General features: G+C 42.9%; 1 protein-coding gene across 3 annotated transcripts in view; it reads left to right on the plus strand.

The window, feature by feature from the left end:
• Positions 1–17,148, plus strand: part of MSH5 (mutS homolog 5) — a 94,565-nt gene extending 77,417 nt beyond the window's left edge. Inside the window, exons 21-26 of one of the 3 annotated variants that reach the window (XM_033915212.1) lie at positions 1,967–2,041; positions 2,376–2,519; positions 6,375–6,512; positions 6,604–6,677; positions 9,223–9,336; positions 17,013–17,148. In XM_033915212.1, coding sequence (XP_033771103.1) covers positions 1,967–2,041; positions 2,376–2,519; positions 6,375–6,512; positions 6,604–6,677; positions 9,223–9,334 — 543 coding nt within the window. In that variant the 3' untranslated portion in view covers positions 9,335–9,336; positions 17,013–17,148. Of the gene's footprint in view, positions 1–1,966; positions 2,042–2,375; positions 2,520–6,046; positions 6,111–6,374; positions 6,513–6,603; positions 6,678–9,222; positions 10,103–17,012 lie in introns of those variants that run through there. The other 2 variants (XM_033915211.1, XM_033915213.1) reach the window with 2 other exon arrangements.
• Positions 17,149–17,607: the final 459 nt, after the last annotated feature.

The following is a 17,607-nucleotide window of genomic DNA, read 5'->3' on the forward strand; positions in this document are numbered from 1 at the left end:
TAAAACTTTTTGAGTCGGTATCCTGTGTGCTCTTTCTATTTCAAGAGGGATTTTTGATTTAATTGGCAAGACTTTAGGTAGAAAATTTTCCAAGAAAGAGATAGGATCATTTTTTTCTACACCTTCAGGCATCCCAATGATCCTTAAATTACATCTTCTTTCGCGATTCAAGCAATCTTCAAGATCTTTTTTAATATTTTCCATTTCCTTCCATACTATTTTGTTCTTTTTCATTTCAGTTTGCATTTGTTCCGTTTTTTCTTCCAACAGATTTAATTTGTTATCAGATAAATCTGCTCTTTTAGTGAGGATTTCCACATCATCACTTACTTTTTGTAACTTTTTTGAGATTTCCATAACAATCTCTTTGATCTGTCGCAATTCAGTTATAATATCTGTATTTTCTTCTGCCGGCAACGGAACTTTAGAAGGAGTTGCTGGTTCCGGCTTTGACCGCTTGTTGCTGCTCATTCCCGATCCTCCAGCATTCGTATCGCTCTTGTTTTGCTTTCCTGAAGCCATTTCTGATGTAATTAAATGCTGTATCTTGCCAATTTGTAATTTTTGATAGCTTATTTTAATAAAAAATAGCTTGTTACCACGGAGCTAACGGACTACCCGACCATTCAGTTGCGTGTCCAAGCCACGCCCCTGGTAGGGGGGGTTAATGTATCACTAGAGTTTTATATGGTAGAGATTAATGTGCTATTGTGGAAAAACTTGTATAATATATTAGGTTGTGCACTTGCTGTTCAATTTGAAAATGAATAAAGAATTAAAAAAACAAACAAACCCCAAAAAACAACAATTGTAGCAAATGGCAGAAAGAACCACCAAAACACTGCAGCAATTAAAGGCAGACTACATCACTCCAGAGTGTATCTGGTGACCAAAATGGTGAAGTGGAACAGCCAATCACTGCATTTGCGTTCATTTCGATTTGGCATACATCAAGGTTTCTGTGCGAGTTAACACCTGTACTGAAACCCTTTCTGCATTGCTATTCCATGGTAAAACTGCATTAAACCCAACCACACAGGAAGTTGTCGACATTGGTCCTTCACCTTTCTTCTGCAATCCTCTCATCCACAATTCTCACTCTCACCCCCTCTACAGTTTGCTCTCTCTCATCTTCCCCTCAGCACCTGTCACCTTATGCAGTCCTTTCCTCCCATTCTCCATTCCCCCACACACCCATTTGAGCCTTTCCCCTTCCTCCAGCCAGCCGGAGGGCCATGGCATTTCATTCTGCATCTGTCTCCTTCACTAGTTGGCATCATGGTTTGGATGTATGGGGTTAGTAGGACTGTTCAAAGTCAGCGTTTAAACATGTTGGGACCCAGGAGAGGAATTTGGAAGGTGGCCCCAAAGCCCATCAGCAAGCTATATCTCCATTAGATGCAGATAAGTTTGGGGGCCCCCTGTAGCATGGGGTAAATACCTTTTTTCACACCCCTTATTCAAGCCCTGTGACTGTGAGAGAAATGGGCCTCACATATTTAAACATCAAAATGGAACTGGTCAGTGTGGCGAGGAAGGGCCTTACACAGCATAAAATTCTGCTGTCTTCGTGCCACCAGAGTGATGTGGGACAAAATCACGCAGCTGCAGGGGAAGGGAGGACCCACGGCAACAATGGGGCATCCGTTGAAAATCAGGGATGGGAAATTTCATGGCGACACCAGAAAATATTTCTTCACCGAAAGGGTGGTTGATCGCTGGAATAATCTTCCACAACGGGTAATTGAGGCCAGCAGCGTGCCAGATTTTAAGAAAAGATGGGATTGGCATGTGGGATCTCTTCATGGAGGTAGTTAGGGGGTGGGCCATTAGTGTGGGCAGACTAGATGGGCCGTGGCCCTTTTCTGCCGTCATGTTCTATGTTTCTATGAGGGATCAGTATCTCCCACACAGTGCTGGACTGTTCTCAGTATTGCTTTACTAATATCTATCTCACTCTTCTCAGGTAGCCATCGCAGTAAACAGTGCCACCAAAGGATCTCTGGTGCTGGTAGATGAGTTTGGCAAAGGCACTAATACGGTATGTGGAAACACACACGTTGCTAGGGTTACCAGATTTTAAATCTGGTCCCCCTAGACCCGCCCCCAGTTCCACCCATCCCGTCCCGTTATGCCCCATTCCCACCCCCAATTCTGCCCAAGCCATGCCCCCCCGCTGCCTGCTCTCGTCGGGCAGGAGGGCATGCACGGACGTCTAGTAACCCTACACGTTGCCCATCTCGGAGTTGGCTGGAAATGTTTCAGATACTTAATTTATTGCTATACCATTTATCAATGTGATACCATCATATATCACTAGTGATACCTTCACCGAGGGGGTTGACCCATGAGCTTCACTCTCCCTCCTCTTCTAGGTGGATGGTCTGGCTCTACTGGCTTCTGTACTGAGACACTGGCTTAGACAAGGGAAGGACTGCCCATGTGTGTTCATCTCCACCAATTTCCACAGCCTCCTGCACCTCAACCTCCTGCCAGATACCCCACAGCTGCAGCTCCTGGTAAGCTCCTTCTTACAATCACATGCTCAACTGCCCCTGCAGTGATACCGTAAAACCCCTAATCAGGGCTTTAGGCTCCTCCCTCAGTATCCTAGATACAGAGGGAGGTGCCTAAGCCTGATTGACTCAGATGCCTAAAGCCCCACCCTTTGGGGCAGGATGGAGTGGGCAACCCTCCTGCCATTTTTTTTGCATTCGGGGAGACAGTAGCTCGGGGGGACCGCATTTGACAGAGGTTGTTGGGGAGGGGGGGCGGTGGAGAACTTTTTTCATTTATTTTTTTTTAATGGGACAGATATTTTGCATGTGTAACACATGCAAAATATCTGTGCCATTGAAAAAAATCAGGCTAAATCGCTAAAACCCCATGCAAAATAGTCAAGTAATGTTAGTGCATCAATTGCTTGGCTATTCTGCATGGGGTTTTAACTCATTTGCATGCCCGGATCGGAAAATGGGCGATCGAGGGGAAAAACGCACGGTAGGTTTAGCAACAGTCGCTGACTGTAGTGCATCCCCCAGTTTGTCCTTTCCCTATCGGATTCGTAATTAAATAACAAACATCTGTCTCATTGACCCTCCAAGCATCCAAAAGAGGGAAGGAAAAGAATCCACACAAAAAAAAAAAGAAATGCAAAAGAAAAAAACGACAGTACCTGGATAGATGCAGAAAAAAATAAAAACAATGAAAAACTTGATACAACACTTTGCCTGTTGATTGAATCATTTTGTACTGCTATAGTCCTGTTTCTGACCTTTTTATACAAGGACTTATGGTTTTCTTTTTTTTTTTTTTTTTTATTTATAATTTTGAATACATTACAATATCCAATAATTCAAAAGAAAAAGGAAATCACTTTTAAATCTACACATAATCAAATCATACATACAAAGCTCCTTTCAAGCCCACATCAAGGGAAGCATATCTTACTGTTCTAATAAAATAAAATTCAAGAAATACAAAGGATAAATAACTCTTGGTTCATATTAAATGGACCCTGAATCGTTCCTTAAACTGGGATACAATTTATATTAATTCTCCTCATGTTTCTCAGCACTATGAAACAAATCTCATTTCTATTTCTTTTCTCTTGCAATTAAGAATTGTTGTAGTTGTATAGGATCCCAGAAACAATATTCAATATCTTGTAGCTTAATCAGACATTTACAGGGAAATTTCAGGTACAAAGATGCTTCCAGTGCCAACACTCTAGCCTTAAGTTTTAGAAATTCTTTCCTCCTCAACTGTGTGGTTCTGGATACATCCGGAAAAATCCTAACCAAATTCCCACAAAATTTCATTAACCTGTTTTTAAAGTAAAGTAAGGACATATGGTTTTCAAATAAATTTTTTAAAAATTTTTCCTGCATCTATCCAGATACTGGTTTTCATTGACCCTCCAGACATTCCAGGCATGTGTATGTGCACTCCTGAAGACTGAGAACTAATAGTTCAATACCTTCACCCTACAACCAGCCAGTATGGGAGGCAAACTCCTTTGCTGTTCAGATCTAGTCTGATAGAATTTGAAGAAGCCTGGAAAGGTTGCTTGGCTTTCATTTACCCACTATAAAGTGCAGCATGTTTGACCAGGAATGCAAAACTGGATCCCTTTCCCCCCCTCAACTGATTGAGCCTTTGACCTTCCATCATATACCTCAGACACTTCCCCTATCCTTGGGTGCAGATGGCTTGAGTCACGCAATGACAGGGGATGGATTTATTCTAGTCTCCCTCTATTCACTGTTTGTCCACTGTTTATCTTCAAGGACGCCTCAGCCCTACCACTCCACCGCTGTAATAGTTTGTAACTGCGTGGAGAATTATGTGGTGCTTCATCATTGGCTGCCCACATAAGCACCGCATAATTCTTCCCGCAGTTACAAACTATTACAGCGGTGGAGTGGTGGGGCTGAGGCATCCTTGAAGATAAACAGCAGACAAAAAGTGAATAGAGGGAGACTAGAATGAATTCAGCCCCTATCATATTTGAATAAAGACTTGATGTTTAGGCTGGATGCAAACATTGGAAGACAACTTTTTGCCAGTTTGTTAGGCTGAGTCACGCAATGAGGCAGCCAGGGCCCATCTTTTGGTGGTGCCAGTGGACAGCTGTTTAAGGCTTTTACCAGAGAAAGGCCCAGATAATCTTAGATCATTAGATTCTGGAGGTCATTTGAGAAGTGTTACATCCTTGAATTTACTCATCCTCTATATAACACCCTATCTGGAGTTGTCCTGACAATCTCCTTAAAAGGTGGAAGCATTCTGGTTGACACTGGAGAAGTTTGTACAACTGGAGGCAATTTCTCTGGTTCCTCAAGTTTAGCAAGGAATATCGGGTACCCCATTTATTTTATGATTTCCAAGAAGAAGGGCGCCTGATTCTGGATCTCAAGCAGGTGAACAGGATGTTGTGGGTATCCTCCTTTCAGATGGAAATGCTTAGGTCAGTTATCATGGTGGCCCATCAGGGGGGAGTTCTTAACTTCTCTGGATCTGATGAAAAGCCTACCTGCACATTCCCATTTGTGGAAAACACCAGAGGTTTTGGTGTTTTGGGGTCCCGAGGCAACATTTTCAGTGCAGGAAAGACAGACAGACAGGGGGCCAGGGAGAGAGTCAGAAATAAAGACAGACATAAAGAAAGAAAGGGGGCAGGGAGAGAGAAAGACAGATATACAGAAAGAAAGAAATGCCCCAAGTCTACACATCTATTCTAGCATCCGTTAATGTAACAGGCTAAAAAACTAGTCTACATATAAGCAAGTAATGCATTTGCAGGCCAATGCATAACTTGTTTGAACTTCTTATCTTTAAATCCCAATCAAAATGTATGCTTTCCTTTGCACTCCAACCAGAAGCAGCTTCCAGCACCAAAGTTTATTTCCTTGCATGTTGCAATCAGAAGCCTACTTGCTTGCATGCATCAGTTAAAAACATTCTTCCTTACATGCTCCAGATAAAACACATTTCATGCACTTACCAAATGCATTCTGCCTTGCACACTCCAGTCAAAAGCGATTCCCTGTGTGATAATAATAATAATAATAACTTTATTCTTCTATACCGCCACAATCTTGCGACTTCTAGGCGGTTTACAATCAAGGAAGCTGAACGTTCAGCGAGTTACAATATGCAGATGATCAGAGGAAATACAGAGTGCAGAAATTTTAAGAAAGCAAAAATACTCATTTTCCTTACTGAAAATAAAGTAATACCAAAAGAACTCTGCAATCAAATTACATTTTCAGTATTTTATTTTTGATTTCATCATCCAATCTACTTAAAGGGATTTTTTTTTTTTTTTTTTCTAGGAGTGATACTACTAATTACACACATTATGTTTACAGAGGTTTGTAAATGCTCATGCATGGTATAGATTTGCATACAATGAAGGGTAGTGTATGCAGATTTATCTCATGCATATTCATTGTGGGATATTCTGAAAACCTAAGTTGCTGAATTGAAAACCCTTGTTCTTTAAAGGGTTATTAATTTAGTTGTTTTCTGTCTCCATTGCTAGTATGAGAGCATTCTCTCCCCCACCTGAACTGATCTGAAGGGACTCAAGGGAAGAAAATTAGCAGGTCAGATCTAATTTTCCCTTGCTGATAACTTATCTGGTTGATTCAAACACACATACACATGCCCCTAACACAAATTTACCACTACTACTGCCAGATCCTGTGAACATTACGATGCCTGCTTTCCTGCACTTCCCTATGAAGATCAATATTCCTACACACTTTAATAGAAAAGCAAGCACTCGTTGTTGGTCCAGGAAAGAAAATGTTGTAATGGGATAATGTGAAAACAACACCTCACATCAATCTCCCCTCATCTTTCCCCAGACCCTGGAAACCTGCCAAGATGGAGATGAGCTGGTGTTCTTCTATCGCCTCAAAGAGGGCATGGCCACAGTCAGTCATGCTGCCAACATTGCAGCCTTGGCTGGCCTACCCCCCAAAATCATCAGGAGAGGCGTCGAAGTAAGGTGGCTCTGTCGTGCACCAAACGCCACAATGATCCCAGACTTCTGCCTCTTGTGGCCCCTGATCACCTCTGGCTTGTCTATCTTAGGTTTCAGAACTGTTCCGAAATGGGAAACCCATTCGTCGCCTGGACCCTCAGCATGTTGAAGACCAGCTGGCACGGTAAGTTAGCTATTTACACCAAGATACGGCGATTTTTTGATTCACTAATCAGTTTGTGGGTCTGTCCCTTGAATCACCTGGCTGTAGAGTGAAAACCTTATCTAGATAACAGCTGGAAAGTCCAAAATAGTTTTCAATATAAGTTCTATTATTTTCTCACGGACCTCAGTGGTACCGTCTGCATGCCGCTAAACGTTTAGATCATGCAGAGCTCTGGCACCCCTAATCGTCATCGGTCCCTTGTAGTTCAATTTTTTCATTCATAATTTATAAATATTTTGAATTTTTAAAATATTTTAAATAAATCGGTACTTATCTTATGCTACGCGGGTGGGGGGTAAGCACTCCGACGTAGGCTACGTTTCGCCCCGTAGGGCTGTGTCAAGGAAATCCCCCTCAAATCAACCTGCTCATGCTCCCCGCGTTAGAAATTCAAGACAGGAAAACAACGCGGGGAGCATGAGCAGGTTGATTTGAGGGGGATTTCCTTGACACAGCCCTACGGGGCGAAACGTAGCCTACGTCGGAGTGCTTACCCCCCACCCGCGTAGCATAAGATAAGTACCGATTTATTTAAAATATTTAAAAAATTCAAAATATTTATAAATTATGAATGAAAAAATTGAACTACAAGGGACCGATGACGATTAGGGGTGCCAGAGCTCTGCATGATCTAAAAGTTTAGCGGCATGCAGACGGTACCACTGAGGTCCGTGAGAAAATAATAGAACTTATATTGAAAACTATTTTGGACTTTCCAGCTGTTATCTTGATAAGGCTTTCTTTGGTGGAGGTCTGAAGATTGTCTATAGCCATTACTGGTTTTTTGTAGAGTGAAAAGCCATCCTTTAAACAATATCTATTATTCTTAATATCTTTAATCAGTTCAATATCACTTGTAGTCCAGTCACACACGACAACTTATATAGTGCCAGAGGGATATCAGATTACCCTCTGAGCAACATAGCTCTGAAGGGTTACTTCCTCATCTTACCCGTGGGTACGTCTAATTTTTCTTCACTTTTATATATTAATCTTTCATTTTATAGATAATTTTCTTTTTCTTCACTTTTATATATTAACTAGTCTTTAAGCCCATTACATTAACGGGTGCTAGAGACTCCTTGGCTTCCTTCCCCTCCCTTTCCACTTCCCGTCCCGTCAACCCCCTTGTTTCCCTTTGCACAATCTCCCTTCTTCATCCGCTCCTTCTCCTGCGCGGGCCACCGGAGCAGAGAGGACTGGGCAGAGGGGGCTGCCAGCCGGGGCCGGCGGAGAGGAGCTAGGCGGCTGGAGGAGTAGCAGCAGCCGCTGCCGATTGCAGCCTCCGTCCCGCCTTCGCCTCCCTGGATTTGCTATAGCGGCCTGCAAGGTTCGCTACAGTGGCTGGCGAACCTCAGCAGGCCGCTTTGAAGAGGACCGGCAGTGGGAGGGAGGAGTCGCTGGCGCAGGCGCAGGCACAGAAGCACAGCTCACGCCACCAGGACTCACGGATTTTCGACAGCGCATGCGCGCTTAGCCTTTTATAAATATTTTTTTCAATAAATAGGTTATTTTATAAATCACTTGCTTAACTTAGCTTTCAGCCATTGCTGGAAATCCCCTCGGCCAACGCGTTTCGCTCTCTTTTTCTGGCACTATATAAGTTGTCGTGTGAATGGACTACAAGCGATATTGTAGTGTAAAAACAGAGTACATCTTTCTTCTGATTTTATCACTTGCAAAAAGGCGGAATTCAGTGTGAATCGTATGTTCAACAAAAAAAAGGAGTGAGAGAGAGATAGAAAGAAAGAGAGAGAGAAAGGGAGACAGAGAGAAATAGAGAGAGAGAGAGAGAGATAGAAAGAAAGAGAGAGAGAAAGGGAGACAGAGAGAAATAGAGAGAGAGAGAGAGAGATAGAAAGAAAGAGAGAGAGAAAGGGAGACAGAGAGAGAGAGATAGAAAGAGAGAGACAAAGGGAGACAGAGAGAAATAGAGAGAGAGATAGAAAGAAAGAGAATGAGGCATCCGGGGCAGTGGTTTCCTTCCCCTGCCATCTTCTCCGTGCCTCCCCACCCCTACCTTCACACACTACTTCCCCACCCCCTCCTGCTACACGCGCAACACTTCCCTTGTACCTCTGTAATGATCCTGGCACGAGCAGCAACCCAGCCAACGTCGGCTCTTCCTCTGATGTCACTTCCTTGAGGACCATCTGGCCAGTTAGGTTTTTCGGATATCCATAATGAATATGCATGAGATAAAATTGCTAACAGTGGAGGGCCTTGCAAGCAAATCTATCTATATTCTTTGTGGATGTCCTGGAAAAAATAACTGGCCAGACAGCCTCCATGACAGGTTTGAGAACCACGGCACTAAAAGAAATGAGAAAAACTAAAAACTGTATAGGCACAAACTATTGTTACTGTGCTGTGGCTGAAATTTTGGGTGCCATAGATAGAATCTGGGGGATAATGTGTGGAAAGACTACCTAATCACAGCATAGCGTCCGCCTGAACCAGCCAGTTAAGGAGGCATTACTGGTACTATTGCTTGTTTCTGCAGGTGTAAGGCTCTGGTGGACAAGTTTCTGAGCTTGGACCTGGAGGATCCCAGTCTAGATTTGCAGGACTTCCTCAGTCAGCAGGTGTTGCCTTCTGCTGCCTCCATTCTTTGACTGTAAGTGGACCAGCCAGAGACACTCGGGTCTACTGTTTCTTATTCATTACACAGGGGTCAGCAGAGATCATTCGAGAAAAGTCGTCGGGCCTCATTTTTGCCCCTTAACATCTGGGAATTGTAATACCAGTTTCCATCAAGTTTCAAGTTTATTTAATTTCTTTGATTACTTCGCATAGTCCAAATCAAATGCGATTTACATAAGTTCAAAAATTAAGTAAAATATTAAAAACCGACAAACATAACATTCAGTACTAATACCATAATAAGGGGAAATACCATATACCATAATAGTAAGGGGAAAGGCAGTTGACATCGATTGACATAAATACAATTCTAAAAAAATAATAATAAAAATAAAACCAGGGGAGGGTCCAGACATAAAAGGTTGGGGAACAGGTACCCGCTTAATGCTATTAGATCGTCTTTCTAAAGCTATTATAGGTTAGAGCAAATCTATTGGAAAGCGTCCTTGAATAGCCAGCTCTTTAGGAGACTTTTAAACTTGCTCAGTGATTTTTCTTCGCTTATATTAAATGGAAGTGAATTCCAGATTTGAGGGGCTGTGGCAGAAAAGATCATATCCCTCCTAGAATATATAACTTTTAAGGAAGGCACTACTAGCAGAGCTTTATGTTCAGATCTTAAGGATTTTATGGGAGAGTATGGTATTAGGTATCTTTCTAAAAATGTGGGAGTTTTATTTATAAGTATTTTATGTGTGAGTAAAGCTATTTTATAGATGATTCTATGTTTTTCCTTTAATAGCGGTGTAACATGATCAAATTTTTTCTTTTTCGTAATTATTTTTATTGCAGTGTTTTGAAGAATTTGTATTCTGCGTATTTTTTTTAAAGTAGACCCTTTGTATAGGACATTGCAATAATCGATTTTTGATATTACTAATGAGTGTATTAATGTGTTCAATGCTGATTCATCCAGGAAAGCAGATAATGATAAAGGGAAAATCTTGGTTGGGGTGAGAACTTTTCAGCGGCCCCTTGTAAACAAGGTTAGGGATTTTATTTGTTAACTCTCAAAAACTTTTCTGTCTCTCCTACCCCCCTAAGAAGTTTTTTTTTTCTAAGTTTGCAGGGTGCAGGGGGCTTGTGTTTTGCAGGGAGAGCTTTTTGGGTGACGTTTGATCAGCTGCTGAGTTTCCAAGAAGAATGAGAGATATGTGCCAAGGGTTCCCAGGTTCTATGGAATACTGACAGGAAGGAAAGACAACCCTTCTAGCTTCTGACTACTTTAGGAGAGAAACACAAATGCTAGCATGTTCTACACATTAAGACACAAATTGAACAAGCCCTATTGTTATCCCCACTGCATTTCTAAAACTGTTGTTATTCCACACTTTTCTTGCTACTTTTCATGTCAATGAGGCAAATGCATCGGGTAAATGGGCACAAGTATAGGGAAACAAGCCATTGTGACATCACTGATGAGGCTGGCTCTTAGGCATTGGTGGAATGAGGCAATATGACATCACAATACAAGGGGCCACTGCAAAGTTCTCAGCCCAACCAAGAAGAGAATGATGTGGAGCCATGAAACATACAAGTTATTCCATACTTTTCCTTTCAATGAGGCAAATGCACCCAGTAAATGGGCACAAGTATAGGGAAACAAGCCATTGTGACATCACCGATGAGGCTGGCTCTTAGGCATTGGTGGAATGAGGCGTTATGACATCAAAAAACAAGGGGCCGCTGAAAAGTTCTCACCCCAACCAAGAAGAGAATGATGTGGAGCCATGAAACTTACAAGTTACTCCACACTCTTCTGTATGAAATGAAATGAAACAAAAAGTGCCAAGAAAAGGGTGGAATAACTTGTAAGTTTCATGGCTCCACATCATTCTCTTCTTGGTTGGACCGAGAACTTTTCAGTGGCCCTTCGTTACTACTTTAGAGGGTTTTACAAAGATGTCTGGGGGGTAGGGAACTCCGGTCCTCGAGAGCCGTATTCCAGTCGGGTTTTCAGGATTTCCCCAATGAATATGCATTGAAAGCAGTGCATGCAAATAGATCTCATGCATATTCATTGGGGAAATCCTGAAAACCCGACTGGAATACGGCTCTCGAGGACCGGAGTTCCCTACCCCTGCTATAGACAGTTGTGCTAGTTACTCTTCAAAAATCATTAATTACAGTTACGAGTTACTTCTCAGTTTAAACTAATAAGTTATAGCAATTAACTTACTCATTTAGGAAAGCAATTCATTACAGATTATAGCTATCGGCTTAGTTAATTGCTTTTCCTTTACCACTATCACCTCCACAAGTACTTATGGTAAAAGCCTTATGGTACATGAAGAGGTAAAATATCCATTTTATACACGACCTCAATGGGAATATTACATAACTTCATCTACTGATGCTTATTTCAGGGAGGTTTGACCAACTCGTACTAACCATATCCTCTATCACAGTGTTTTTCAACCTTTTTACACCTATGGACCGGCAGAAATAAAAGAATTATTCTGTGGACCGGCATCGGTCCGTGGACCCAGTGGTTGAAGAACACTGTTCTAGAGCTCAGATTGTGATGTCATAATGCCTCATTCCACCAACGCCTCAAACACTTTAAAACCATAAGTAGCAACATTCTAGAGCAGTGTTTTTCAACCTTTTTACACCTATGGACCGGCAGAAATAAAAGAATTATTCTGTGGACCGGCATCAGTCTGTGGACCGGCGATTGAGGAACACTGGGCTAAGTCGTGGGCCAGACCCCGCCCATCTCTACCCAATCTCTACCCCAGACCCCACCCCCATAATAGTACTAATTGCACCTTGCACGTCCCGTGCCTCATTTGGAAGCCTTCCCTCTGACATTGCAACGTCAGAAAGAAGGTTTCCGGTTCAGGCGCAGGATGCCCATGGCTTTGTGCACTGAATCAGTTAGGAAGAGGGAGCTGGCTCGAAGATAACGCCTCAACAATCGCACCGTGAACTGGCAGTTGAAGAACACTGTTTTGGGCCTGATGCACGTGCTGGCTCTGTGGACCGGCAGGAAATTTCTGTGGACCGGCACTGGTCCATGGACCGGTGGTTGAAGAACACTGGTCTATCATATCATGTTGTGCTAGTTACTCTTCAAATGTAATTAATTACAGTTGCTGGGATAGTAATTAACTACTTTATTGATTGATGCAAGAAAGTGATTAACTACAGTAACTAATTACTACTAATTTAATATCTCACAAAACTGACTATAGGTGTCTTTTTATAGTGCACATCAGTTCAGCCAGTCACATTCCCCTCCTCCCACTAGCCGACAACCTTCCACTCCACCCAGTGGCGTAGGGAGAGTGAGAGGCGCACGGGAAGGTGGCGCCCATCCCCTGCCCTCTTCTCACCCCCTACCCCGCCCCTCCCGCCGCACCTGTGTGCCCCTTCCCTTCCCCCCATACCTCTTTAACACTTCCACCACGAGCGTCATATCCGACTTGCTGCCCGCGTCGGAGTCAGCTCTCCCTCCACCGCCACTTCCTAGGCGCGGATTCAAGAAGTGACATCGGAGGAAAAGCCAGTGCTGGCGTGACAGCAGATTGGGGGTTGCTGCTTGCGCGGGGAACGTTAAAGAGGTATGGGAGGGGAAGGGAAAAGGTGCGTGTGCATGGCAGTGGGGGATGGGAAAGGAGCGGGGGAGGGCATTGAGGAGGACGGGCGCTCCCCACCAAAACAGTGCCTGGGGTGGACTGTCCCCTCGCCCACCCCTTTTACTATGCCACTGACTCCACCATTTAAAGATTCAACAAACACATGATAAATGACATGGTTTATTATGCCTTCATTTCATCTACCACTTGAAGGCTTAATATTAGTGCCGTACTGACTTTGTTTCTACGAGTATCCCTTAATAGAGGTGGTGAGTTCTGTTCATTGTATACAATTCATTTTGATGAGGATTCCTTCAGGACATCACAGTTCAGGGGTGTCAGGTCAAAAGCGCGCCGGGACAAAGGCGCGCGCAGACAATTGAGCGCAGCGCGGAGATGTGCGCCGCAGAAAATTACTGGTTTTAGGGCTCCAACGGGGGTGTGTGTGGGGGAACTTAATAGAGATTTTTTACTTAATAGAGGGTTTTTACTTAATAGAGATCGTGCCGCGTTGCGGGGGCGTTGTGGGGGGTTTGGGGGGTTGTAACCCCCCACATTTTACTGAAAACTTCTTTTTCCTGTTTTTAGGGAAAAAGTTAAGTTTACAGTACAATGTGGAGGGTTACAACCCCCCAAACCCCCACAATGCCGGCGTGATCTCTATTAAGTAAACTGGGGGGGCTCCCCAACAAAAACCCCCGTCGGAGCCCCTAAAAACTGTAATTTTCTTTGGCGTGCGCCTCCGTCTTGCGCTCAGTTGTCGGCGCGCGCCTTTGTCTTTCGCGGGGTTGTCTATGAACCCAGTTCAGGAGACATTGAGGCCAATATTTAACAAATCTGATCCCATAAATTTAGGAATCATAAGGGGTCCTTTTACTAAAAAGCGTTATACCCTAATAATGCATGTTTAGCACATGAAAAACAGGCTGCTAATGCATTTTGCAGTTTTTTGCCAGTTCGCACATGCTTATCAGTGTAGTTACTTACCTGTAACTTAGGTTCTCCGTGGACAGCAGGATAGTCAGCTGACTATCCTGCTGTCCACGGAGAACCTAAGTTACAGGTAAGTAACTACACTTTTTTGCCAGTTCGCACATGCTTATCCATGTGTTACTTTTTGTTTTTTAGGGGACGTGTCATGGGCAGAGACTAGTACAATGAGGATTGCTGGGCACTAACTGGTTAATGCTAGATTAAAGTGGGAGGAGCCTTTACTGCCTCCTAAATAAGAGGCAGCGAGTGCTCCCGCTTAACTCTTTTTTGCAGGTACCTTGCGCTAAGGCAGGGGTGTCAAAGTCCCTCCTGGTGAGCCGCAAGCCAGTCGGGTTTTCAGGATTTCCCCAATGAATATGCATGAGATCTATGTGCACGCGCTGCTTTCAATGCATATTCATTGGGGAAATCCTGAAAACCCGACTGGATTACGGCCCTCAAGGAGGGACTTTGAGATCCCATATCAGGATTTCCCCAATGAATATACATTGAAAGCAGTGCATGCACATAGATCTCATGCATATTCATTGGGGAAATCCTGAAAACCCGACTGGATTGCGGCCCTTAAGGAGGGACTTTGAGACCCCTGGCGTTATTCATATGGAAACAAACCTTTTCTAGAGAATGGAAAGCAGCAGAACTAGAGGACATGAAATTGAGGTTACAAGGGGGATTGGCTTAGAACAGGGGTGTCAAAGTCCCTCCTCGAGGGCCGCAATCCAGTCAGGTTTTCAGGATTTTCCCAATGAATATGCATTGAAAGCAGTGCATGCACATAAATCTCATGCATATTCATTGGGGAAATCCTGAAAACCCGACTGGGTTGCGGCCCTCCAGGAGGGACTTTGACACCCCTGCGCTAAGGGAAACATTAGCACATAACCTGCAAAAGAAATTGAAAATGCTTTCTAAAACTGCTGTGCAAAATCTGGGTTTAGCACGCAGGAAATTCCCATTTTAGGATGCACTATGCACAGATTTTCGTGAAAGGACACCTAAATTTGTCCCTTACTTTTGACTGAAAATTAATCTAAATTTTGGAGCTTGAAGGATATGCTCTTAAATTTAGGATTAGATTTAAGATCCTAATTCTGAAAATCAGTGCTAAACTTTTAACTTTCCTCCATCCTAAATCCACTTTTTAGACTTCTAAAATTTAAGGGTTTAATGAAATTCTAAGCACAAATTTAGAAAGGCAACCCTAGTAAATATTCATAGAAGCCAATTTAAGAGCATAAATCCTTTGAAAATTGACTCCCATTGTCCTTTACTGCAGTGTTTTTCAACCTTTTTTGGGCAAAGGCACACTTGTTTCATGAAAAAAATCACGAGGCACACCACCATTAGAAAATGTTAAAAAATTTAACTCTGTGCCTATATTGACTATATATAAAGTAATTCTCTTGAATAGGAATCAAATAAACACAAAGAAAGTATTTTATAATTACTTTATTATGAAATATTAAGTAAACAGAATAGTGAAAAATTATAAAATACTTTATTCAGTGCGAAACCTGGGCCTGTTTGGCTGAACACAAAGCTGATATTCTGGCTGGAATCGAAGAAAGACACACACGTAGCTCTTCGTCAACAGCTCTCAGTCTCTCTCTGTATTTGGTTTTTATAGCATACAAAAATAGACAAATATACCCTCCATCCTTTTTATTAAACCACAATAGCAGTTTTTAGCGCAGGGAGCTGCGCTGAATGCCCAGCGCTGCTCTTGACGCTCATAGGCTCCCTGCGCTAAAAACCACTATTGCGGTTTAGTAAAAGGTGACCATATTGTAAAATATAGACAGCAGATATAAATTCAGAACTGTGCATAGTAAGTGAAGGGAAGTTTTCATCTCTGGGAATTTACCCAGTTAACTATTAAGTTATTTGGGCAAATTCCTTTGAAAACTGTGGTAATACTGCCTCCACTTTGCTAAATTTAAAATAAAATCATTTTTCCTACCTTGTCTGGTGATTTCTGGTTGCACTTTCTTCTTCTGACTGTGCATCCAATCTTTCTTCCCTTCTATCAGCCTGTATGCTTTCTCTCCTCCACACCTCATTCCCTCCCCCAACTTTTTCTTCCTCTCTCCCTGACCTTTCTTTCTTTTTTTCTGTTTCCCTTCTTTCCTTCTGTTTCCCTGCCTGCCCCCTTTCTTTCTTTCTCCCTGCCGTTCCCCAAGCCACTGCTATCGGGGAACAGGACCCACCAATGGATAACAGGCCCCAAAGCCGACGCCGACGCATGCTCTCCCTGACGTCAATTCTGCAATCGGAGAGGAAGTTCCGCCCAGCCAGGCAGCGATTGGCTGGCCCGAACTTCCTCTCCGACTGCAGAATTGACGTCGGGGGAGAAGAAGACTGATCGGCTCGATAGATTAGATCGCCAAGACAAAGTGAGTCCTGGGTGATCGACTCACTTTGCCTTGGCGAGCTACTGGCGCCCCTGCCTCGGGCCCCCTGTCAGCTCCGGGCCCCTGAATGCAGGACTGGTAGTACTGCCCTGATGGCGGCCCTGCGGCACACCAGGCAACATCTCGCGGCACACTAGTGTGCCGCGGAACAGCGGTTGAAAAACACTGCTTTACTGTATCTGATATTTTTTTTCTTGTTTAGACTTTGGAGTTAACCCCCCTTCCCCTCCCCCTTGCAATTCCCCCCCCTCACACCCTCTCTACCTGTATTATCCCCCTAAGACTCAACAATGTAACCAGCTTCCACTCTTTAACTACCTCGTAATCTTCCTGCTTCAACTGACGTTTTCCTAATTTTACTACCTATCTTGTACCCTCTTCTCAAAACTTTATTATGAAACCAGCTCCTTAATTGTAACTTTTTTCCTGGAAATGTCCAGTTATCTTCTAATGTAATCCGCTTAGAACTGCAAGGTACAGGCGGAATAGAGGTCAGTAATGTAATGTAAGTTATACTTCAGGAGCCTGTGTAAAATACTTGGGTTGCTTGCCAGTTTTTTGAAGTCTCCTCTTTAATACCAAGTGTAGGTTTTTCCCCCCCCCTAGATGTAGCCTAGAGACATGATTCAGACTCCTATTAATTTTCTCTACCCTACCTACCTCAGGAGGTTGAACAGCAAGAGGGGAAAGAATGGAAGTAAAGGAAAAAGAGAGAGAAAGAGACAGAAAGGGAGAAAGTCCAGTGTGAGAGGAAAAGATTAACAGAGAAACGAGAGAGAGCGGGAGACAAACGTCCCAAGCAGCCTTTGTTTAAAGGAAAAAATAGTTTGAGAGCTGGAACATTGGAACAGAATGTACTGAGCAAAACCTTTAAATAAAATTTAGGAATGTTTGAAGCATCACGTCCCCTGTTGGCCTTCTCTTTATGCTACAAAAAAGGATAAAGCATTATGGGTTGTAGTTGTGTGTGTGTGTGTTTTAAAATTTTATTTATTGTAAGACAGAATAATGGCCTTCAATATTTTCATAAGCTGGCATGAAGTACCTAAAGGGGTGACCCTGGAAACCTCTGTCCTGCAGCTACTCTCTTTTGTTTTGTTTTTTTAGTTCAATAAGTTTTTTATTATAATTTGAATAATACATTATCCATTAATAACAGGAATAAAAGAGAAATCTACAATCAAAGTACATAATTTCATCATACATAAATCCTTTTTAAGCCCACAAAAAAGGGGGGGCAGGATACTAATACAACAAGAA

This window comes from Geotrypetes seraphini, chromosome 12 (assembly GCF_902459505.1).
Source record: "Geotrypetes seraphini chromosome 12, aGeoSer1.1, whole genome shotgun sequence".
NCBI classification, from domain to species: Eukaryota; Metazoa; Chordata; class Amphibia; order Gymnophiona; family Dermophiidae; genus Geotrypetes; species Geotrypetes seraphini.